Source organism: Convolutriloba macropyga, chromosome 4 (assembly GCF_964194025.1).
Source record: "Convolutriloba macropyga chromosome 4, txConMacr16.3, whole genome shotgun sequence".
In the NCBI taxonomy this organism is placed as follows: domain Eukaryota; kingdom Metazoa; phylum Xenacoelomorpha; order Acoela; family Convolutidae; genus Convolutriloba; species Convolutriloba macropyga.
The window spans coordinates 25,208,296-25,234,128 of NC_134471.1; the positions used below are offsets into that span (position 1 = coordinate 25,208,296).

The 25,833-nt window shown below is 36.5% G+C and overlaps 2 protein-coding genes across 3 annotated transcripts in view; both read right to left on the minus strand.

The window, feature by feature from the left end:
* The window catches only part of LOC142337547 (ras-related protein ORAB-1-like), a 555,140-nt gene that overhangs the window by 340,552 nt on the left and 188,755 nt on the right, over window positions 1–25,833 (minus strand). The gene's annotated exons all lie outside the window — the stretch shown is intronic.
* On the minus strand, window positions 300–25,712 carry LOC142338337 (3-oxoacyl-[acyl-carrier-protein] reductase FabG-like). Its single transcript, XM_075388041.1, has 5 exons — window positions 25,558–25,712; window positions 24,097–24,340; window positions 6,449–6,667; window positions 1,986–2,171; window positions 300–806 (listed from the first exon to the last, which is right to left on the minus strand). The coding sequence occupies exons 2-5, from the start codon at window positions 24,293–24,295 to the stop codon at window positions 622–624; spliced, it is 789 nt and encodes a 262-aa protein (XP_075244156.1). The 5' UTR covers window positions 24,296–24,340; window positions 25,558–25,712; the 3' UTR covers window positions 300–621.

Genomic DNA, 25,833 nt, shown 5'->3' on the forward strand with positions numbered 1-25,833 from the left:
TGAAAGGTTTTAATTCTTATTTCGTTCTCATGGTGCTCGAAGCCACCATCATTTCAATGACTTGAAGCTAGTATCCAGATGTACATACAGTGTTTTAGTATATTCATACGCATTTTAGATATGCATTTTACATGTTAAAATGCGTTTCGTCGCTGGCTTTATCGCCCTGGCTGTCTTAGCTCATCCGTTTTCTTGTTCCAACGTTTTCATTTTCGAAAACAATGGAAAATCAATAATGTAAAATATGAACTGTTAACATTCTATAACCGATGCGCGCAAAAAGGCCTCAATTCGAATAATATTAAATGAAAATCAAATTTTCAAAAATTTTTCGAGAAATTGGAAATTTGGACAAGTATAGAATGACGTGAACATAGTATAAAAGAACAGTTAAGAAAAGTCTAAAATCAGTTTTAGATTTACACTGGTTCAGTTCTGAAATACATTGGGCGGTAACAACGGAAGGCTGAAAATTCATAGAGTGAGTTTTTGTTTTTTTTTCTTTCAAAATGCTAATTGATAACCGCTTTGGGGACAAAAAGATGAATGGGCAACATGGTATGTTATCATATGGTTCTCATTAAGAATACCTATGTCTCCATATTTTCTTATTGTCATTTTTTAAAGAGGGTTGTAGCAGTCGACGCCGCCATCTACAACGTTTAAGCTGCCTGTTATGAAGGTAGCCTCCTTGCTAGCTAGAAATACAATCATGTTTGCAATCTCCTCAGCTGTGCCTCCCCTGCCAACTGGGTGGGTGGTAGCACAGTTTTCTATCACTTGTTCCACTACCGCTCGATCCATGCCTAAAATGGAACTTCAGTCAAAACATTTTTATCGTGAACAAAATTTTGTTTTCAGACATGAAAATGTTTTCCGACTGAAAATCTTAAACACTTTGAAGAAATATCTCCATCCAAAATTTGACCAAAATGTAGCCTAGAAGAAACGCACAAAACTATATCCAATATGCAATTGAATACAAAAGCAGCCTAAATACGCAGCCTAAATACAAAAACAGGAGCGATTTCGTTTTCCTCCGTAAAAAAAATTTCATTAAAATGGGTGTGGACAAAATATTGCTTGTTTAATAAGATATGGGGTTGCCCTTCACAATCTAAAGATACGATTATAAAGGTGTTAAAATATCCATTGTTTCAGAGTTGGAATTTACAAGGGCAGAACTTCGCATTTTTTGATAGTTTTGTAAAGAGGAACTCTTGGACTTCAATTATAAATCACATGTACTTTCACTCCCAAACAGACAATAGGAAAATAAGGAAAAAAGCATAAGGAAAAAATATAGGCATGTTTTGGAAAATTCCACTCGAACGACTTCATTTTACAGGACCAAGGAACTGAATTCGATTTGTCCGAAGGCTTGGTACAAAACATGGGAATATCATTTATGTGCTGCCTTATTAAGAAAACTAGAGGCTTGACTTATTCTAAGTTAAGTTTATCAAAAAGACAAAACTATGTTGCCGTAAATGTTTGTTTTCCGGCACACGCACCGACTGAAACGCTCAGGGTCTTTTCCATTTGTGCCCTCCTTCTCATTATAACCCTTCACGAAATTACAGCCCTCCCCCATTTTTGTGAAAATACGGTAATTGGGGGTGGGGTTATACGCCATATGCTCACTAAGCTTTTGGGGGTGGGGCTATGATTGGAGAGACCCGCATATTATTTGCAGCCCACAAGCACACGTGCCATGTTGGTCTTTCCCATTATACCAATACCACACTCCCTCCTCAGTTTCTGGGTGGGGGTGAGAGGGGGGGGGGGTGCAAACGTGCGTGGGATTCGAGAGGGGGTGGAACACAAACGGAAAAGAACGGTTTTGTGTAACTTTGCTTTCAGATTTGGTGACTGCTCGGCCCGGATGCGCTGTAGGAACCGATAAAACTAAAGTATACTACACTGACGAAGAAAAAGTGCAAATATAATAACTCAGATTTGACGCTGTGGAGATATATCTTTACCTGCTCTGACGTGTATGCCAGTGTCAACAAAACCAGGCAGGACAGAGTTGATTCGGATGCCGTTTTTCCCCTCCTCAAGGGCCATGCACTTTGTAAACATATCGACGGCTGCCTTGCTCATGCAATAGAAGGCAAAGTTTTCCAGACACCTGACACTTGCAACGGACGATGTCGTCACAATGTTGCCTGAGCACAACCAGTGTTAATAATAGTTTCAAAATATGGCTTTCCAATATGAGGTACTCCCAAAAATAATCAGATCAATAAATGAATTTCTTAGCGAGAAGCACTAGCTGGGTATTGATGCCTCTCATTGTTATGACAGGTTTGGGAGTCAGACAATCTCAAGATCAATACAAAGCTGCGTACGCAGGATCATTGTTCTCGTCGATAGATTTGGTTAAAAAAGTCAGGTGAGTCTCCCATATAAGATCCAGAATTCACAGCTCTCTATCTCTCCGCAAGAGCCTTGATTCTTTTGGGGTGTTATCATTTACTTGGAATAAAATTCAAGAAATCTTAGCTCCCATACGTGCATTTGTCCATTAACCAATTTTGGGTGATTATAAAGTACAGCATTGGAATTAAATTATATAGTTTTGTAGGAAAGTGTCCATATTGCCCTTTGGGCACTTAGGATGCATTCGCTAAACCATATGTCATGGACGCAGAGACTCCATTGAAAACCACGACAGAAATTGCGACCGGGTCGCAACAGCCTGTTGTATGGTTAACTTTTCTCCAGTAGAAGAAAACCAAAACCTCATCATTTGTAGCAACTCGCGACTTGATTACTTTTTTCTGCAATCAAAATTCATCTAAAATGCTGCTGAAAATTTAGGCTCGACTATTTAGGGTGTATAGATTGCTGAGATCAAAACTGTTCTCAGCAACCTATCAGGGTGGTGCCAGTGGCAGTGGAGGTGTTATGTGGTCTGGGTCCAATTTTCAAGAAGAACATTAAAACGAAACACCACACTTCCAGTCAATGAAAGCTATGAATCTAAAGTTTTTTTTGTTTTTGAAAGCCGGCAGACTCACTTTCGGTAACTTCAATTCGGGTTTCTGCTCTCGTGCTGCTAGACCTTACGCCTTGAAAGCATGCGCTGGCTGTTCAGAAAAAAATTGAGCTGAACAAAATTGAGCTAATTTTTCATAGACAACTGATTGAAAGCATTGACGCTTGTTTTGAGTTCTTACCTGATGAAGTGGAAAAATTTAGGGAGAATGAATCAATATGCCGTCTTCACGCTGAGGGAAATAGTGTCTACTACTGATGATTGAAAAAGGTTTTTAAAAACTAAGGCTTTTGAAGAAACAGCCACAAAAACTAATATAAAGAATTGGTTTTAAAATTGCGTTTTGTTTGTGAGATCATGCATATGCGTATGCGTGTGTGTGTGTGTGTGTGTGTGTGTGTGTGTGTGTGTGTGTGTATGTGTGCGTGTGTATAAGTGTGCGTTCGCGTTTGTGTAGGTATCTGTGTTGGGTGTGAGTATTTGTTTATGTGTATGTGCCAAAAGTCCACAGAGGAGTTTTTACGCAATGAAATTAGGTCTCTTTAGCGATTTTGGTGAATCGTTTGCTCCAAAATCAGAAAAGCTCTTGGAGAAATGATCATCATTTATATGCACTCGGGTTATAGTGATTTATCTTAAGTCCCTCGACAGACAGTCAGGAACGCTGGACTAAGGTGACTTCTAGATGCTTTGGTTGAGAGCGATTTGAAGAGCAAAGTTTACTCTCAGATAAATTGTTCTAAAGTAGGAGGGGATGGCTAGTTGGAGTCTATTTTAATAGTTGGCGCTCAAGAGGAAGACTGTCTCAAGCAAGTCGGCTGTTTTTAAAACAAAAAAGTAGATAAACTCATAAAAATTGTTCTGAAGCAATTTGTTCGAAAATTGTAAATTTTATTCATTAATGTATTCTGTATCCATTTTTTGTACAATGAAGCGTATTGAACAAAAAAAGTTTTTTCCTCATGGAAATTTAATTTATCACAGCAAAGCAAAGATCACATAAATATGCGGCAATCATTTTTTTAAAAAATTTTTTAGGCCTGCAATACAACGGCTTCTTTGTCAGTGATAAAAGAAGCACTGTAAAAAATGTAAACGAGGCTTGGCAGTAAAAGGTATTCTCCAGATCAACGCGTAAAGCTTCGAAAACGTTTCAGTTAGCTAAAATTTTGACCACTAGTCGTTCTCTATTTTCTCAACGAAAGTTTATCTGCAGATGAAGTTTAGTGTCTATTGTGTTTGAACAACCTACAAAAAAGTTGTTGAATTCGACAGAATCCGGAACCTACACTATGGTACCAAAAGGTTATTACGTACAGCATGATTTGTGCATTAAAAGCATAATCCGTGCTTCATAAGCATGATTTGCACTAGGGCTTGAAAGGAAGTGTGAAATTTAGAAGTTTTAAGCGAAAGTTCATTCTCACCTTCTCCGCTTGAACAGAAAAGATGGTTAAACAGCTTTCTTCCTTCACCGTTTGCCAAGTTGTCACGCTACGGGATGTCGGATTTTAAAAACCGAAAACTCAAAAGCAACTCAATTTGGAAGCAAGACCCAGTGCACAGCATGCATACAAATGTTACTTGGAAAACAACTGTTTCGAGGTCCAAAAATCCAGCGGAAAACCCCAAAATTGTCAAAAAATCTGAAAAATATAGTTACCGATGTTTTGAAAGATCCGAAAAACTCACTGGAGAGCATTAAGTGACTCACAGCGCTTCTTCTTGCTACGATACAATTTCCAGTGGTACAGCTGGACAAATTTTCAAAAAAATTGTGTTTTCACAAGAAAATCTGCAAATAAAGTCAGTTTGAAGAAGAAAACCGAGCGTTTTCTTTCAAAATGGTGAATCAATTTGCTCAATAGTCCTTTCTCTTTCTGGCATGTAGTTTTTACTGATGAATCAAGGTTGCGCATCTCCAGCGACGGAATTGTTGGAACTTTTTGAAGAATTGGAACAAGATTTTTGAAAACACGATTTGAGTTCCGAGCTGCGATCACTCATTTTTTGGAGTTCAATTCAATCAGATGGACGGAAAATGCTTGTTAAGTGACCGAACAAGCTAAATGCTCCCGTGTGTTTGGAATTTTTGAAAAAAATACGAAAAAATGCATTTCCTGATTATTATTTTTCAACAAGATAATGCTCCTGTGCATAAATTGAAGATTATCGGCGTTTTTTTTTCTATGAAAACGAGTGTAAGCCACTGGAATGGCCATTATACAGCCCGGATCTGAATCCTATTGAAATTTTGTGGGCGAGTTTGAAGCAGCCATTGCTAAAACAGACAGTTTTTTAGGAAAATTTAGAAGAAAAGTTGTCTGAAATTTGGAACGAAAGGGACGCAGAAGTCGCGAGAAACCTTTATGAAAACTATACAAACCTTCTGCTATGTTAAAAAAGACGCGTCATGACACGCTTTTTTAGAGAACAAATTTGAACTCCAAATGCAATTTTATTTGATGTTTGTATTGCTTTTAAAAAAATCTTCAGATGTACGTAGCTTTTTGGTACCTTAGTGTATATTTTTACCATAGTAGGGAACTGATATCATTTTTATTCTGATCATCTTGATAAAGCGGCTTCTAAGCTACTAGCTCTTGGTTCTTGAGTTGCAGTATTTAAATCTAGGTACGTTTATGCTTGCATTTGTTATTTGTTCTTGCAGCCATCTGATTTAAATAATTTAATTAAAATTGACATTTGCAGACGTTAGTGTTTATAAGGATAGATTAAAAACGGATCCGATATGATCTTTCAATTCCAAATGACAGGAACTACGCAAAGAGCATGTTGCAATTGCATTCTGTCGAAATGGAGCATCGACAAAAATTGGACGAAATTGACGTTACCCGGGCCGAGGATTTTACCAAAAAATAACGGGGAAAAGAGTGTAAAAATTTAAAAAATACACTCCAATTTCTCCGCTTAATTAAGGATGGAAGAATGTAATTATTAGAGTGTAATTTTAACAAATAAAAGTGGAAGGGTAGAGTCAGGGTTGATCCCCCCATTTTCCCTATGTAGAACTCGTTGTTTTTTCATTTTGTGCATTAACCATTGCGCTAACTGATACTAGATTTGTGCGTTTCTATTTGGTTATAATGCTAATTGTATAAAAGTTTATTTTTTAAAAATCAATCCACCCTAAATTACACTCTTTGCACAGAGTGTAAAAAGAGTGGAGAAAAGAGTGTAAATACAGTGTAATTTTTTTTAAAATTTTTACATTCTTTCCCCCAATAAATAGGTGTGGAATACGCATTACACCCCAGTCCCCGCTAATTAGGGATGGACTAAGGGTGAAACCTCGGCCCGGATGATTTGAAATTATTGTATAGACTTTTTGGATTTGATAATGCAAACTATTGGCTATAATTGACCTGACTGTTTTGAGAAACCAAGTATATTATTGAAATACTTATGCAGTTTATATGATACCTTTTGACTTTCGCAGAAACGGCAAACACAGTTTAGTCAAAACGACGACAGTCCTCACGTTCATCTCCATGGTCTTGTCATAATTCTCTATAGTATGGTCGAATATCGGAATGACTTCGAATGCCCATCCAGCGTTGTTCACCAAAATGTCGATCCTCCCAAATTTGTTCATCGTTTCTTCGACTATTTTCTCCATCGTTTCTTGTTGTGTCAGATCTCCTGGAGCCAAAATATAACATTTTGTTGTTAGTTTTGAATATTCTACTAGGATTCCTAGGGAATGCTCGGTTCTACAAACACGAGGGGGGTCGAAACAGAATATCCAAATTTTACAATTTTTACATTCTTTTTTGTCAAACAGACTGATATCTTAAAATTCTTCCACTCGCATAAAAGAAATTAAGAAGCAAATAGAGTTTATATAACAAAAAATTCTTGCAATTACCTCTGTTTTTTTAATTGTTCTATGACAGAACTCCGGAATTCTAGATATAAATTTAGTATTAGGTAAAACTGTTTTGTGTACTGGGGCTCATTACTGTTATATCAAAAAAGAAAATGCTCAAGCAGCAACAGCAAAGAAGAATCAATTTGTAGCAATAAATATCCAAACCACAGCTAAAAAAAAGAAAATTACAACAGATTTCATAAGAATACACTTCAACCACAACATAGAACATTAATGAACGTTCAACAAAACCTAAAATGTGCGGAAAAGCGAAGTGAAAGATAACATCAAGTTTTTTCTTGCAATTTTAAACTCAGATCGCCTGGTACAATTTAAACACTAATACGTCGAATACGATTAACTCAACGGAGAGAAAATAAAAAACAAATAAAAAATTGCGCTTGAGGAAACTACAATTTCAGCGAAAGATTGCATATGCTTGCATACAAACAACTATGCTGATGTTGAATTTATCTGTAGTTAGCAGAGAAAGTATTTTATTTGCTACAACTCATGGAGCTTGAACTGTATTGGTGCGCTGTTATCTAAAGATCTGTTGCTATGTTTTTGACTTTAATGTCGTGGTCGATAACACGGGTCAAAAGAATTCAATAAGTTGAATTTTATATTTAATTAGCTGAAAATTTTTTACATGATTGACATGTGAATAGATCTTAGCTCCGAATCCCGGATGTGATTTTCTATTTTTATCAACATTTCCTGAGAATCATATATGGCCTAGGTACATTGTTCATTAGTTGGAGGTCGGTGGATGTTAGAATCAGGTTTCTGTTGTTGGGAGAATTTATTTCTGACATATGATTGGAAGGTCAATAAGATAATGATAGAGCCAAAAGAAAATTAGAATTGAGTTTAGTTTTGTGGCCATTACTTATCGTCATAGCAACAAAGTTCGTCAGGTAAGTTCTTCTTTTGTTCTTGGAAACTTTTATAAAGAAAACTTTAAGTATCTTGATGTTTCCTTGAAACCATCACATCCTCCCTCCTTTTTAAAGCAAAATTGTGGGCATAGGTTCTCCAAATATGTCGGGTTGTTTTCGGTTTTTCGTTGTTGTTCCTGAAGGCTCCGGTGGTTCAGGTTGTTGGTGCTCTGCAGCTGATGTGACTGCAGAAGCTTCATCCTGATGTGAAGGTCCCACATTTGTGTTCTGAAGTTGTGGTTCTGATTGAGATATGGTCTCCTCCACTGCTGGTTCGGTTTTCACGTTGTCCTTTATTAGTCTCGCAATTTGGTTGTCGCTCACTAGAATAGTCCGTGCTGAGTTTTCGGGCTGTATGAAAGATGTGTTCAAACGCTTCCTGATGATGAAGGTAGCAGGAACTGTCGTTGTCTTTTCGTTGGCCTTGAATAGAATAGGTTCGCACAAGTCGAAATCTGCTATTGCTGATAGTCTTGCTCTGCGTCCCAAAAGGAGCTCAACGGGAGTTTTGCTCCTCGTCTTTGAAGTGTTGCGATGTTTCATTAGTGCCCTTTGCAGGAATGCTCCAAACGACACATTATGATTGGGAATCCATGCTTGAAGTGCCCGCATCATTGTCTGAACTGCTCTTTCAGCTAGTCCATTAGCTCTTGGATGATAGACGGTTCATTCCATTTTCCTAATTCCCAGTGATTCACCCCACTGTTTAAGGTCACCACTTGCAAATTCAGGACCATTATCAGATACTTAAATTTTTGATATTCCGACTCTTGCAAAGATTTGACTAAGATATACTTTAACTGTTTACCCGCAGGGAAAGCTTCTATCCAGCCAGAACCCTCGTCAATTGTTACTAAGATTTTGCCTTGATCCCTAACATATTCCCAGTCCATGTGGAGACGTTCCCAAACCTCGGCTTCTGGTCACGCAGAGACTGTTTTTCCCAGGCTGGGCCTGTTTATTTGACAATTCTTACATTTACTAACAAAATGTTGGACGTCTTGGGTAATGCCAGGCCACCATGATATCATTTAGACTGATGCTTCAGTTGCATTCTTCCCAGGTTGTGTCTCATGCGCTTATGCCAAAACCAAGTGTCTTAGTTTGGTTGGAATGAAAGGATCAACGCCTATGGAGATAATTCCATTGTGTATGGTCAGTGCATCTTTGTTCGAATCCTTTTTCCGCTTCTGAGCATTGTTTCCAATTGCCGCTTTTGATTCCATTCATTATGTCCTGGAAGATTCTGTTTGTTCCAAGTTCAGTTTTGATTTCTGCTTGAGTCACCAAATCACTCTGAGCGAAGTAGATGTTATTGGTTGCGAAGCACACTCGACCGTTGTCGGATTCGTCTTTGTCAAAATCCATTCTGCTCAAAGCATCTGCATGGGTTATCTGCTCTCGTGGTGTGTACTACAACTTATGATCGAAGCCCATTAGAGCTTTTGCCCATCTTGTGACTCTAGCTGATGCTGTCTTCGGTATCTCTTCGTCCGGTGCAAGGAGAGTTTTGAGTGGTTTGTGGTCCGTCTGTAGGGTAAATCGTCTTCCAAGAAGAAATTGCTTCAATCTTATGACCACAAACACAATTGCCAGTGCTTCCCGTTCTATGTTCGAGTAGTTTTGCTCCACTTGAGTCAATTTTCTCGATACATATGGGACCAGATGTCCTTCTTGCAAAAGAACTCTGCCAATGGCTTTTTCAGAGGCGTCAGTAGTAACTGTTGCTTCTTTTGGTAAACTATATGGCTGTACAAATGGATTAGCTAATAATTCATTTTTTAGGTCTTAAAATGCTTTTTGTTGCTTTTTCCCCACGAGAAATTGCTATTTCTCATGTTATTCATGGGTAGCATTTTTGTTGCAAAAATAGGAACCATCCTTCCTTCAACAACCGAATTGAGTTGTTTCTTGTTAGTTGATGCTTTTGCATTTTTTTCAACATGTTCAGGATCTGGTGCTTTTCCCTGCTTTGAAATGGAGTATCCCCAAAAAACACTAACGCTATCGACTGGTTATGAGTTAGATTTTTCTCATTAAAAGTAAATTTTTTCTCACGTAGTCGATTCTCGACTGCAAGCATTCTTTTTATCGAGCTGTTCCTTGGTAGTTCCATACACCTACACATCGTCTTGAAAGATCACTACACCTTTGATTCCTTTGAGTGTTGACTCGATGCAATTCTGGAAGATTGAACAAAAATTTTTCAATCCCTGAGGAAGTCGGCAGATCTTGAACAGTCCCTGAGATGTGCATATATCTTTTGCTTCTTCGGCAAATTCATATTGATTTTAGGCGTCTGAGAGGTCAATTTTGCCAAAGTATGAGGCCCCATTTAAGTTGTGAAAGATTGTCTCCATGTCTGGTGTTGGGTAGTCCTCATCCATCACCTCGCCAATGCACTTTCAAGTCCACGCAAAGTCTCTGTTCTCCACTCTTCTTTCTCTGTCACAGCACTGGAGTTGCATTCGTGACTCCTCCTGGCTGTACCGGTTCAAGGATGCCCTGTCTGACCATCTGTTCCAGCTTCTCTGTGACCTTGTCTTGAAGACGTAGAGGTATTTTTCTGGCTTTGCAGAACATTGGCTGTGATCCTGTTATCAGCTTCACATGAGCTTCGTAACCCTTTGCAGCAGGTAGGTGCTTGGTTGTGATGTTGATCACACTCTGCTTGGGTAGAAGGTCTCTACCAAGTAGTCCAATTTTTTTATTAGACTGCACAACTGCTAGTTGTTTTTGTGCGAGCCTGCTTCCGTTCCACTCAACATCACGAGTAAATGATCACAGAAGCCTAAATTGATGACCATCATAAGCTTCGAGAGGTCTTATCATACCATCCAACTGAGGTTTAACAAGCTCAGTCCATATTTTTGATTATATTACTGTGCTATCTGCCCCTGTCTCTACCTGCATTTTTACTTTGCGATTATTTATTGAGATATATTCCCATGTCGCACACATGCTAAAGATTTGTTCTTTAGTACAAAACATTCCCATCTCCGATGCTGGAGATGCTTGCTCTGAAGAATTGTTTTCTTCTTCGCAATAGTTTTTCTGTTTATTGTACTCACCTGAATTTGGTTGGGGTTTGCTTCTGCACATTTTGGAGAAGTGTCCCACTTTTTTACAGGTGTTTTTTTTAATTAGCGCTGGACAGGGTCTACTAGAATGTGGCATACCTCCACACCTAGTGCACATATTGTTGCTTTTGTTAGCCCTAAATTTTTCATTTGGCTTTCGAAAGGTCTTTTTGAAGTTTAACCCAACTTCTTCTTTCACAGTTAAAGGCTTATTACCTAATGAAGAACTTGCAAAAACCATTGCTTGACTTCTGAACTGTAATTTCTCGGTCATTTCAGTAATCGACATTGTTAGTTTTGCTTTAATACCGTCTAGTAGTCTAAATTTTGCTTCAAGGTCCCTCAAATCTGAGATGAACTTTATTTTTTATCAACTCCTCTTCGAGGTTGGCCGTTGTTTTGAGTTTTTTCGAAGTCAAAATAGCGCGCTTCTTCTCTAAGACGTGCTAAGAAAGCGTCGTCTGAATCGACTACACTTTGTATTACTGAAAGAAATTTAGCCTTTTCTGCCGTTACTACTCTCTCTTTAGGAGAAATATAATTTTGAATCGCCAATCTGTCTTTATACGGAGTGTCTAATGAACTCCTAGGCCTAATTAGGCGGCTAAGTTAATAATTGCATCTTGTCCGCACATACTAAGGAAGAGATTGGTTACCTGTAGTTCCTGTACATTACCATCGGTGTTGATTTTGTCCTCTTTCTTCTCTGCTCGACATTTCGCCACAAAAGACAAAATCCACGCAGTAGCTGATTCTGCATTCTGTAGATTCAAAGTTTGTCGGTCTGTAGTTGGTCTTGACAGCATTGTCGTGGTCGATAACACGGGACAAAGGAATTCAATAAGTTGAATTTTAAATTTAATTTGGAACTGAAAAAATACAATATTAGCTTGTATTTATTGTACCTATAGCTTAGTTTTTATTTACTGTATTTTCGAAGTAAATAATTGTACTTATTACTTACTTCGAAAATATACAGAGAAAAAATAGATTAGCTAAAAATTTTTTACATGATTGACGTGTGAAGAGATCTTAGCTCCGAATCCCCGGATGTGATTTTCTATTTTCATCAACAATTCATGAGAATCATATATGGCCTAGGTACAATCGAGTTCATTAGTTGGGGGTCGGCGAATGTTAGAATCAGGTTTCTTTTGTTGGGAGAATTTACTTCTGACATATGGTTGGTAGGTCAATAAGATAATGATAGAGCCAAAACAAAATTAGAATTGAGTTTGATTTTGTGGCCAATATTTATCGACATAGCAGCAAAGTTCTTCAGGTAAATTCTTCTTTTGTTCTTTGAAACTTTAATAAAGAAAACTTCTAAGTTTCTTGATGTTTCTTTGAAACCATCACATTTAAGTGGTCAATGAGAAGTGAAATTATTGTAAGGATTTTATCCATGCTAGAGTTGTAGATGAATCAAAAGCAAGTTATTTTATGAGGTGGAATTATTTATCACTGATTTTATCCCGGATTGAGAAATTTAATTGAACAATCTTTTGGTTTTAGTGACAATTGTTTATTAATTGCGGCAGTTTGACTATTGTTTTTGCTTTTTTTCACCAGTTTTTCACTTGTTTCTTCTTGGTAAACATTTTTAAAGATGTCACCTGTGTTTTAATAGTTCTTATTTGCAATATTTGAGTTCCTCGAAGAGCAGCTAATAGTTTATCCTACTAAGACAATCAATGTTTAAATGAGAATCGCAAGCTTTTCGAATTTGCCTTTTTTCATAGCTTTTTTTGTTGTTTTGTCTCTCAGTCTCTTCAAGACCCCTAGCGTTGGAACTCCAAGTGAAACGGAAACTGTAAATTATAATTGAAGCTGGGTGACCTATTACTTATTTTCTTTGATCAAAATCTCGAGGCCTCTCTGGTGAGGCTTAAGTGAAGCGATTTAATAGTTTGAGTATATAACTAACGGTTATAGTAACATTGACACTGTAAGATTTCGAAATTATCAAAGAGTTTTCGTGCTTTGCACATTTTATGAATTATTTTTGTTCCCTCCCCACCTCATGTTGTTCATGGCAGGCCTTTATGTAATTCTAACGACGCATAACTAAAGCTATATGTACGTTTCAGGTTTCTGACAACAAAAGTTATCACTGATTTCATTATTTTCGACCAATTGATTCTTGTCCTAGCATTGAAACTCATTAATCCCTAATTGCAGGCCTAAATGACTATCTGTTGAGTCAAATTTAGTGCTGCTTAATTATTTTTTTTTTCAAAATTCTATTTGTGACACATCTTACTCTTAAAAGTATTCTTGATTTGTTTAAAATTGTCACTGGTTTTTTAGTTTTTTTCCAATCCTTTATTCGCCGTCATGATGATTTTTCCTATGCCTAATTCTAAGTAAGGTAAAAAACAGCTTTGCGTTATTGTTTCAATTCTTGTTAACATTTGTAGCCGCTTCGACATGCTTGGTTCAAAAATTGTCAGTAGTTTTAACGGGTTTGATATTCTTCCCGCTTTGTAGCTAAGGGTTTTTCTGCAGCTAATGATTTTCGAACTTGAGTTCGTTAGCTTTAAAATAAGTTGGTTGATTCTTTGATCGTTTTCGCGTTGGCGCCTTCTTAGAATTTTAAAAGAGTTTTTTTGTACTAGTGAGGGGTTGTCCTTCCAAGCGCAGGGGTTGTCTGTAGCTTTCTGTAAACTAATGCAATCCTTGTCAATCACCGCTATTCGGGGATCAGCGGAAATGTTGCTGGCACGGGCTCCATAGTAGACTGTTTTGCTTTTTGGGTGCTCGACTGCTCGGAGGGGAGATGGTTGATCCAGTACTGTTGCAATCATTGTCGACAGATATGATCAAGAGGTCTGCCTCAATGATTTTGACACGCTCTTTATGGCCAGATTTAACAAATTCAGAATCAGAAGAGTCGAGATTGGCCTTTAATGATAAGTTGCCAAAACGATTGCAACAAACGGGAGACTTATCAATGTGCAGTTCTAGTATTTTTTATTCTTACCTGACCAAAGTGGGGAGAATAAAAACATACATTTTACATGTGAAAAATAAAAAAATGCCGACGAAATGAGATTCATAAACTGTTGATCTGTTGTATTGACAATCACCGTTTTGTTAACCAAGTTAATTATTTTGGTTCTAGTGTTTAATTTAACCTTATTGCGTTTTACTAGTGATAAATTGGTGACTTTCAAAGTCGGCCAAATATCCTATCTCTTGGCTTCTGACTTTGTTTCTCAAAACTTTTTTCGCTGTTTTTACTGGGACCATGAACCTTTTTTCTATGACACTCAGATTTCGAAATTGTCAAAGAGTTTTCGTGCTTTGCACATTTTATGCATTATTTTTGTTCCCTCCCCACCTCATGTTGTTCATGGCAGGCCTTTATGTAATTCTAACGACGCATAACTAAAGCTATATGTACGTTTCAGGTTTCTGACAACAAAAGTTATCACTGATTTCATTATTTTCGACCAATTGATTCTTGTCCTAGCATTGAAACTCATTAATCCCTAATTGCAGGCCTAAATGACCATCTGTTGAGTCAACTTTAGTGCTGCTTAATTTTTTTTTTCAGAATTCTATTTGTGACACATCTTACTCTTAAAAGTATTCTTGATTTGTTTAAAATTGTCACTGGTTTTTCAGTTTTTTTCCAATCCTTTATTCGCCGTCATGATGATTTTTCCTATGCCTAATTCTAAGTAAGGTAAAAAACAGCTGTGCGTTATTGTTTCAATTCTTGTTAACATTTGTAGCCGCTTCGACATGCTTGGTTCAAAAATTGTCAGTAGTTTTAACGGGTTTGATATTCTTCCCGCTTTGTAGCTAAGGGTTTTTCTGCAGCTAATGATTTTCGAACTTGAGTTCGTTAGCTTTAAAATAAGTTGGTTGATTCTTTGATCGTTTTCGCGTTGGCGCCTTCTTAGAATTTTAAAAGAGTTTTTTATTTGTACTAGTGAGGGGTTGTCCTTCCAAGCGCAGGGGTTGTCTGTAGCTTTCTGTAAACTAATGCAATCCTTGTCAATCACCGCTATTCGGGGTTCAGCGGAAATGTTGCTGGCACGGGCTCCATAGTAGACTGTTTTGCTTTTTGGGTGCTCGACTGCTCGGAGGGGAGATGGTTGATCCAGTACTGTTGCAATCATTGTCGACAGATATGATCAAGGGGTCTGCCTCAATGATTTTGACACGCTCTTTATGGCCAGATTTAACAAATTCAGAATCAGAAGAGTCGAGATTGGCCTTTAATGATAAGTTGCCAAAACGATTGCAACAAACGGGAGACTTATCAATGTGCAGTTCTAGTATTTTTTTTTTCTTACCTGACCAAAGTGGGGAGAATAAAAACATACATTTTACATGTGAAAAATAAAAAAATGCCGACGAAATGAGATTCATAAACTGTTGATCTGTTGTATTGACAATCACCGTTTTGTTAACCAAGTTAATTATTTTTGGTTCTAGTGTTTAATTTAACCTTATTGCGTTTTACTAGTGATAAATTGGTGACTTTCAAAGTCGGCCAAATATCCTATCTCTTGGCTTCTGACTTTGTTTCTCAAAACTTTTTTCGCTGTTTTTACTGGGACCATGAACCTTTTTTCTCAAGTTCCATTAGCGTTACCTTAATATGTAAAATATTTCTTAGGTTGCTGTTTTTGTCTTGGTATTTTTGAAAACAAAAGTCGTCCTAAAAATGGAAACTTATTTGTCCACTTTTTCATTTGTGGTTGTTTTATATAATCTGTTGATTTTGAAAGGCTGTTCCATTTTTGTTTCACTTGGTATACATACTTTTGACTATCTACGGCTGTTCGTCTAAGGAGGCTGGTTGCCGAGTTGGATAATTTTTTCTTTGAATTTGATTCGAAACCTTTTCTGTTATATTTTCGTACGATTTTTTTTAAATTAGGGGAAAAAGTGAACTGAGGTTGATTTGCTCTCAAGTGATTTGTGCAATTAATTTATGGCTCTTCCGAAACTGTCGTCTGCCTATGTTTTACCGTAGTTTCATGAATTCTGACTTAAGGTTTGTGTTGCGAATTGCGGCTAGGTTCGTTTGTACAGTCATGAAAATGAGCAGCAGGAATTAAGATGAAATTTGTACAGTGTACTCGTGTCGCCAAAGTAAAGAGAATGTTATGATGTTTAAAATTTTGAAGGAAAGTGATTTCACACAGCGGGTAGAACGGCAGCAGATGGTTATGTGAAATGATGAAAAGTGAAAACACAAATTTTATTACTCTGGGATGAGTCGTAGATTACCTCCAGTAAAAGATAACTACATTGAATAACAAGTTTATCGAAGTAAATTAACAGTGGTCATACGTACCACATTTCACTATCTTCACAAAAATTAAAAGTACTTCTAAACAAAATGTGAGACTAACAATATAGATAACATATTAATATTTATTCACCCTCAAGATAAAATTTTAAAAATTATTACTGGTTATGACTAGCTGATAGACATTAAAAATGAAAAGGGTTAAAATGTACATCTGGAGTTGTACTGTTTATTTTGAGGTAATGTTGAGAAACAGTTCGGTGCAGTCAAATTCGTGGGAGAAAATATTCAGACCGTTTTTGCCCTATGCAAATTTTGGTTTCAGTTGGAAAAACTTATTGGATGACAAGCGGAGGATTAATTACTGCATCCGGATTTAATTTACCCGTGTTGAGGAATTGTGTTTTTCACTTGTAAGAAATCGTCGTTTTTTAATCGTTTTCATTGGACGAAAACGATCAAAGCCCTTACGTGGTATTCGTCGTTTTGTTCGTTATTTCTTCGTTAATTTTATGTAGGAAAGGATTGTTTTTTTTTCAAAAAACGACGAAAAACGTGATCCCCGATGGGATTCCAACCATTGAACTCCCGACAAATTATCTTCTGCACTGACCATTGCGCTATCAGGCCATAATACAGAAACGCCAAAACGATCTAATAGAGAAAAACTAGTTCAAGAGCAATTAAACAACGAAAAAACAATAAAAAAACGACAATTTTTTTTGAAAGAAACGACGTAAGAAACGACGAAAAATGACGGAAAAATGATCAAAAAACGACATTTTTTTTTTGAAAAAAACAACGTAAGAAACGATCAATTCTTACACTTAAATGACGACTTAAACGACGGAAACTAATCAAAACGAAGAAAACGACGACAAAACGACGAAAACGACGAAGACTACGATTTCTTACAAAATATTGTCGTTTTTTCGTCGTTGTCCTCAACACGGGTAGCAGCAGCATCGCTAATTTTCTGGATCATTTTTATAGAACCAACAGGTACCTATAGATTTGAAACTGGATTCTATGATTTAACTGGCAAGCCAAAAGAATTCCAGAAAGAAATGAAATATTCCTTTATAGGTCTCCAAAATACATTTTGACTCTCAAATGACATCATAATAGTCAGCAACTGATCAGAATCCGAAAACAAACACAAAACAAACACATTAATTCTGTAATGAAATGCTTGAAAAAGTTAAACGATGATAATTTGTTGAAAAAATCTGATAAACTTATTTCGATTGAAACGCAAACCAAACACTTTAATGTAATTGAAGAAAAAATGGCACAAATTACAGAAAATTGCTATTATAAACGTCAACTAGATGTCAGAGTAAACTGAGATGCTTCAAGATCTGGACTCGGTGCAGCACTGGATTAAACACACCAGACGAAGGGAATTCAATTACGTTTGCCTCTAGTTTCCTAAACACTACGGAAGAACACTATATTGTTAATGAGTTGGAGTTGTTGATAAAATTATAGGCCCTTCATTATTTCAAATAATAATTATACGGCCGAGATTTCAAAGTTATCACAGATCATCAAGCACTTTAATATATAATCGAAGAACGTAGATAAAAGAAATCTTACAATAGCGGAGTTTTACGGTGGGTTGATCGATTACTTTCATACAATTTTACTATTGGACACATGCCAGGAGCAAAAAACGTTCAGTTGACTCTATTTCTTGAAATTTTTTGCCAGGCGAAGGAACATGTGTCGAATTTGTCGTAGCTGGAACCATCTCAAAAATTAGCCAATCATTCAAACAAATCATCAAACCTAAAACTTACGGTCTTACAAAAACTTAACTCCATATTACAACACAATTTCCGCACCCAAAAATCAAGTACAGATATTGCACCGCAATCTACATTTCTTAAGACAGGCATATCACTATTTAAGAACAAGTCAGCAGCACCGCATAAACCAAACCCAAAACATTCATTTACATTTGCAACGCAATTTAAATCCTTTCAATAATCGTCTTATTCATGATTCACAAACTTCATTCGCAGCGCAATTGACTGACATTACCACACTCACAAAATCAATTTGCACTACATGTTAAGCTTTCAAATGAATCAAATTCCATCAACCAAATAAAATGCCTTGCAAAATTCAGACAGTAAAGAATTTGAACAATTTGAAGAACAAAGTCCGCTAAGCACCATATTTGACACCAAGTTAGCAAATCACTACCAAATACTTCAATTACCCGCGAAACTAAAAGTTCCAACTATAGAAACCAAGCATTCATTTATAATTTGCTTTTTGCCATTAACTCTCCCAAAAATAGTCATTCAAAAAAGAAATCAAAAATGCCTGGTGCAAAATTGACGATAACCTCTGCACCAGCTCGAACAAAAGTCACATTCAATCCTGAACACTTTATCTAACACCCTCGATGCAAAAAATTCTGTAAAAAGCTCCTCGCAGTGCTTGCCGGAAAAGATGCAATCTTCGAAGTGGTCAGTGATTGTGTGCTCAACAATGAGGAAGAACGCCTCAAGGAGATTAGACCATATATACGCTTTTTTTGGAGGTAACTGAGCCTGAGGAATAGATGCCTCTATTTGGACGAGAGATTTGCGATACCCAAAGCCATTAAGGAAGCTGTACTGGAGGGCATACACTCAACACAACCAAGCAGTTTCGCAATGCTCTCTCTGGTAAAAAGCATTTGGTAGTCGTATATCCACCGCGATATCCTAGCGAAAGCTAGTAATTGCAAAGCATGTGCAGATACTGGTAGGAATTCAAACCCAGCGTTTCCGCATAGCAAATAGTCACCTTTAACTAAAAAAAAAGAACCAAACGGAGAAATACAAATAGATTTTGATGGCCCTACTCAAAACCAAAATGGAATAGAAGAAAACTTTGTAATTGCTAATGAAAGATACTCTAAATATCCGAGAACAGAAATCAGAAATAATTCATCTAGCTCTTATATCGTTAAGTTTATAAATTCACATATATAATCACGGATTTCCGAGATCTTTTAAATTGGACTAAGCTAAGTGTTTAACGGGAAAGAGCAAATTTTGAAGGATTTTGCACAGAAAACTATATAGAACTTATTTATGCACCAACACGTGATTATAGCGATATCAGAATTGTTGAACGTCCCATTCAAACATTAAAAAGGCATTTGTAATGCACAAAAGCTCATCTTCAAATTTCAATTTACACTATTTAATACATAAAATTATACAGAAACTACGAATAACTAAACAAGAACCACAAATTTAGACCTTTTTGAGGGACAAATGGGTAGAACATGCAATGGGCAGAACAGCAACTTTCAATTTAACAATTAATTCACATAGTAAACCGCTTCGTTATATTAAAATATTTCAACATTATTTAGACGAACATACTACAACTTGACACTCATTACCCAGCGATGCACAATGGGTAGATACTGGCATGTGTAGCAGTCTGGAGGTTGAAAATGTCAATTGCGCCGCAAATGCCAAAGCTAACTAACGTTAGGTGCAAAACAGAAACGATTAGAATCGTCTAATCCCGCCCCCTCTAAAGAACGGAGAGAAGCGTTCAAGTAAAGATAGCGAGAAATATAAATGCAGATAGACGACAAAAGAGGAACTTAGATGGTTTATACGAAGCACTCAAACCTGGCAGCACAGTCGGAAAGCTAAGTCCTACATCGAACATCATCAAACGAGCCCAATAAACCAGAAGTGCGAGTCTGGAATGCAGATATAGTTAAATTCGGAACTAAAGAAGAAAGATCTATCACTTTGGCCCACTATGCGGACAGGCTTACCCTGAAAAACTAGTAAAACAAACTCTTGATCAAAAGAAAGTGAACCACACCAAAAGATCTGATAAAGAAAAATTTAGGAAATTAGAAAATAAAAAGATAATTTTGCTTCAACGTAGACAATGTCAGTATTGTTTTTTCTTCTCGTTCTTTTATCTCGACTACCAGGAATGTGCCAAGAGCATTGAAAAAGAGATTTCCAAAAAACCCCAAGTATGATAATGTTTTCCAAAATAGGCCAGATTTTACGCAATTTCTTTTACTTTAGTCCGAAACAACTGTTCGTACCGCCACCTTCTCAACCCTCTGCCTCATTGCCATCTGCGCCGCAATTGACTCCGATACTAAAAAAATAATTGAAAAGATCCATCAAGTGATGCATCAGTTTCAAAATGTCAGATGACATAAACGCTTCAACAAAAAAACAAGCACTCGACAATCTCAAATTTACCAAACTCAGAGGAAAGCTGAAATTATTCAAGGCAGACTAGGATATGACGACTCGATTCCTTACACGATTTCAACTTTCCTTGAAACTTGCTCCCCTCGTAATCCAAGCGAGAGATGGGCAAGCCGCACCCTAACATCCCAAGCGAAAGCGATATGACGATCTATGAGGCCGAACAGTGTTATGATGATCACTCTGATTAAAACTGAATTGAAAAGAAAAACGAAAACCGTCATATGTTTAGTTACTGAATTAAAATAAAATTGCTATGTAACCGGTGATTATTTATTAATTTTTTGACATTTTGTTATAATGTACAATATCAGTTCCTTCACAAAGGGCGAAATATCATACGGATATGATTTTGGAGCAATATCCGATATCGTCTTTAGTTAAATCTTAACCTCAATTTTAAATAAGCTAAAATTTTCATCTTTAATTTAATTTTTTTTGATTTTGTAGACAAGAAAATGTCTATTCACGTTGTAGTCACTTCTGAATTCCTGCTGTTCCGCATGATCAACTTGTGATCATTTCATTTCCTTTAGTGGTTGAATCTGTAAATACTTTGATAATTTTATTTCCTTGCTTCAACTCAGTTTTTATTTCAAACATAGTTAATTTAATTTCTTCAATTTATTTCTTGTTTTTGTAGACAAGAAAATGTCTATTCACGTTTTAAACAATTCTGTAATTCCTGCTGCTCCGCATGATCAACTTGTGATCATTTCATTTCCTTTAGTGGTTGAATCTGTAAATACTTTCGTTCTTTTTATTTCGTTGCTTTAACTCAGTTTTTAATTCAAACTTAGTCAATTGCTCTTCAAAATAGTGACCAGAAATCTAACTGGTCATTCACGACGCGATATCCAGCTATACTTGTAGTAAACTCTAAATTGACTAATTAGAAGTGGCAAGCGCGACGCACACTCTCCCTTGAATTCAACACAATACTCTTTTTTGTGTAGTTATTTTTTGCGGAGACATTGGGCTCCAATTTCAAATCAATTCCAGTGTTCTTTTTCAAGTTTTTTCTATCGATTGAGCGGACAAGGAGATCTCCCTCCCGGGTCGACGCCTGAATAGATCTAACGCTATGCCTCCTTAATTACCCGTGATAGGGGAATTTTCGTGCATCTACACGCACACCGACTAGAACGTCAGCCAAAAAATGAAAATAAGAGTTCTGCTCCTTCATCTCTGCCTGGTGTAGAGAGACTCATTTTGGAAGGACATTCGGGGAAGTGTGGGTTCAATTACCTTTGCGAAGCAGGGTATACTGATTTTTTGGCAAAAGAAGCGTTTATCATAGTTAACATTAAAATGTAAGGTTTTAATGTTATGTAATTGTTAAAAGCTGGATGAAAATGAAGAAAAATCTTTATCATCTGCAGAAATGTTTAAAGCAGGTTAAAAAGAATTATGAGAATTATGATCCACAACACCTGTTTTTCTGCCAGGTAGTTGTTCTATTGTGAAATGATATGGAAGTGAACGATCAACCCATCCCCAAATCTTGAGTCCAACAAAACTGGTTTCAACCTCTCAAAAGTTGTTTGTTGCAGAGGGGCTCAATGGCTTGTGAGAGAGTCATCAAAAATTTGTTTTTAGTTTCGGGTCATAACGCGGATTTTCGGTTGCTTGAGAGCCGTGCTCTTTCAAAAGCAAACTAAGCACCTGCCAAGAATCAAATGGTTTAAAAGTTTATTTCGGAAGTCGCTGTAGTTTTAGTTTTGGTGAATAGATTTTTGTTGTGCTGCCGGTTGCTGCTGCTCATACGTGGTATTTTTTTTCCAAAACTGAGATACACAAAAGACAGCGCGGAGATACACGTTTCGTGACCACCTGTTTCATTCCGCTTCAATTGGTTTTTGGCATCTGTTTTTCCAATTCATTCCTTATTCTGTATAGCGCGCACTCTTTTTAAATTCAGATAGAGCAGATGCTCTGACAATTGTCTCTTTGTAGATGGGTTCCGCTTCTGAATGGATATTTCTTTTCTGCGCCTCGCCTCAACCCAGAGTACAATCCTGCCCTTCAAAAATGTCATATTTTGTTTGCTCTCTGTGCATTTCTTCAACTCAATCAAAGTTTTTATTTTTGAATTTTGTCAATGAACAGAATTGTAACGGTTTAGTTTTTTTTCAGTGCGAGTCAATGGAAAAAGATTTTGGAAGACAAACTGCTGGTACAATTATTAAGTAGTATTGCCGTTTTTCGTGCTCTCAAAGATCTGATAATTTGTTTTGTACAATAGAAGACATTTCATTTTTTATTTAAAATTTTGAGATATTTATATAATTATTTTCAAAATCAATTTTTTAATGCTACTAATTTTTAGTTTTTAATTTAGTAAACTCGAGTAAATCGATTAAACCAATCTTTTTTCCTGATCAGGTATTACAAGAATAGTTTCAGCTATGCACTTATGGATTTCTAAGGCGCTAATTGACAACGAACAATTGGCTGTTTCTGTAGCCCAAAAACGTCTTTTGAGAAGCGAGTGTGAGGTTTTAGAGGGGATTTGAAACTTCCAAGCTTGATGTTTTCGTTCTGTACAATGATGTCTGTGGTGCTTCCTTCTTTGTTTCTTCACAGCCTTTTGCAATCGCGGCTGCTGTGAAGAAACTCATCTCTCCATAAGCAATTAAGTCCCTTCAATTTTTTCAATGTTTCAAATGCCATTTGTGAGACATACGAAAAATCAAAAATGTTTTAAAGTCATGAAGAATTTTCTGATTTGCCATCTTTTTGGCTATCCAATATCAATTAGCTTGATTTTTCTATCCACCATTACACTAAATTCATACATTATCTTTTGAGGGGACGAAAATTGAGACAGAATTGAATTTGGAACGCGAAAATTATTTGATTATGCAAAAAGGGGCTTTGAAGAAACACTTGTAGTGGTTTCATTTGAAATGGAATGTATTTCACGCCGTATTTCAGAGGTTTATGAACAATAATAAAAGAAAAATTTGGAAGATGAAGTTTATGATCAAAGCATGAGGATGAGAGCAGATAAAGAGAGAAAACAAACTAATTTGACAGACAATAATATGATCATCTTTTTGACCAAGTACATTGCCTGTCGAGAAATTTTCTTGCAAGTATGTAAGAATTGCGCTATTTTTTGAAAAGTTTAGAAATTCAGCTCTCTATATTCATTCACTGAAAAGAGCTAAATGTATGTGATAAATGGGCTGAAAGCTCCTGAATTTTAAAAAGTTTGAGAACATTTCCGCCCATTGAGTTCATTTTGTTGGTTTTGTTGTTACTTTTCTAATTACTGATTATCTAATTAGCTCCATTTCCACTGCGCCATTGTTGCCCGAGTGTCTTCACAACTAATTTGATTTAATATTAATGAAACATCGATCAAGAAAGACGCTGAAAAACGCTCAATTGCTTTGAAATAATGTAAAACATGCATTCAACATCCATCGAATTTAACGTTTTTGACAGTTTCAACCTATTGTTATGTGAGGTTTTTTGAGTCAATTTTAGAAACATAAATTCAATACATTTAGCGCAATTTAGCGCATTACGCGTATTTCGTTTCTGATTTCAGCGCATTGAGCGCATTTCTGACATAAAATACACTCAAATGGATTCGATGGTAATCTAATTATCTCTTCGAAAATTTTTGGCTTGGAAACTAACCTATGACTGAAACAAACTCCAAACTCTGATTCACTTCAGCAGCCATTTTTTTCGTCCTTTCCAGTCCATCAACATTTCTCCCAGTTATACAGAATTTGTTCACTCCTTTTTGGGCCAACTTGACAACTGTTGCAGCTCCGATTCCTGAACTGGATCCCGTTACTATGGCGACTTGATGCGGCTCAAATGCAGGACCCATCTTGCGATTCCGTGCCCAATTACCTTGTTTGTCTAACCGTTTTGTCTAATAATAATATCGAATCGACTATCTTGTTAACAAACCCCTTTGAGTGGTTTTCTTATTTCAGTTCCTTCAACTTGAAAGAAATAAACTTAATACCTTGAAGTCCTCAACAAAAAATGGAACAGTAGAGTTAAAATATGATGACCCTTCGAAAATTTATGAGCGATGGTAGTCAACTTAAATTTGAAACATTAGCAAAAATTCAAAAAAAACACGACGACTTGAAATAAGCATCCGAAAGCCTATTTGTGAATCATTGTTAATTCCGCGTTGTTCCATTTCTGTCAAATTTATCCTTATATTTTAAGCATGAATTCTAAAATTTTTTAGAGTTGAGTATAAAGAAACTTCCTACTGTTTCAGGGTAGAGCTATAACAATTTTTTGACCTTTAATCATTCCCGGATCAACTTTTGCAGAGAAATTAATGAAAGAATTGCGGTTAATAGCGGCGAAAATAAGTATTTTTAACCGCAAAGTAATGTTTTGTTTTAGCGATGCATTCGGTGAAAACGGACCATGGTTCCAACTTCAACCCCCTACATGTCACTTCTGCTTCCACTGCGCCGACTTTCATTCACGTCTACTAAACTATTTTTGTATTTAGATCAGATTCGCTCCTTTTTATGTGAAAGATTTAAGAAATTTTGTAAGAATTGCCGTTTTAAGCGAGGAGAATTTTATCAGTTGCGTTTTTAGCGATGAAAACAAAAATTTTACCACTTAAGCCCGCAAAAATTTACCGATAAAAGAGTTGCGGTGAATTGCTGTAAGATTTAGTTTTTAACGGTAGAATTGTTTTATCGCCTTCAAATGCTAAAAACCGCAATTCTTGAAGCCTTTCACGGCATTCTAGCAATTTTTTTGCATTGAAACCACTGGGTGTATATGATAGCTATCCGGAACTCAAAGTAATCCGCAACATATTGATGCTACGAAATTGGTGATCAGCGGTGAATATTTTAAGCTCTCTTCGCATCCTTCTTTTAGACAATCCAATGTATTATTATTTGATGATGCATATGGTTAATATAGATCCCCTGAGACTTAACCATTTTCACAATTACATCCCGGCAGATCAAAAAATTGTAAGCATAAAAGTTATCAGACTTGAAAGCTAAATATGTTTAGCATAAAAGCAAACTTGTTTTGCATTTTTTATACAAGTTAACAAGATTGTTTGAGATTCAACAAATTGTTGCTTTCTAATATAGTTACCTGAATCCAAGCGACCGAAACTAACTGTTTGACTAATTTCAGCAAATGTAGTTAGTAGCTTAAAAGGGTGGTGTTATAACTTGATATCTTGAACGAAAAGTGACGTGCAAACACAGATAAAGTTCGGGTTGTTTGATCGCCAGCAACAATAAATTTATTTAATATGAAACTCTAGAAGGTATGTAACTTCAGGCTTCTCTTTCAGAACGACTAATCTGAAAACAGAATCCCACAAAACTAAAATCACGGTTTTAGGTCAGTAGCCCAGGTTATCAG

Coding starts and splice junctions, on each gene's coding strand:
- LOC142338337 (XM_075388041.1), bottom strand. CDS start 24,295: ATGGGTCCTGCATTTGAGCCGCATCAAGTCGCCATAGTAACGGGATCC. Junction 6,668..24,096: donor GGAGTTTGTTTCAGTCATAG/GTTAGTTTCCAA, acceptor TTTTGGCTCCAG/GAGATCTGACACAACAAGAA. Junction 2,172..6,448: donor GTTTCTGCGAAAGTCAAAAG/GTATCATATAAA, acceptor GGTTGTGCTCAG/GCAACATTGTGACGACATCG.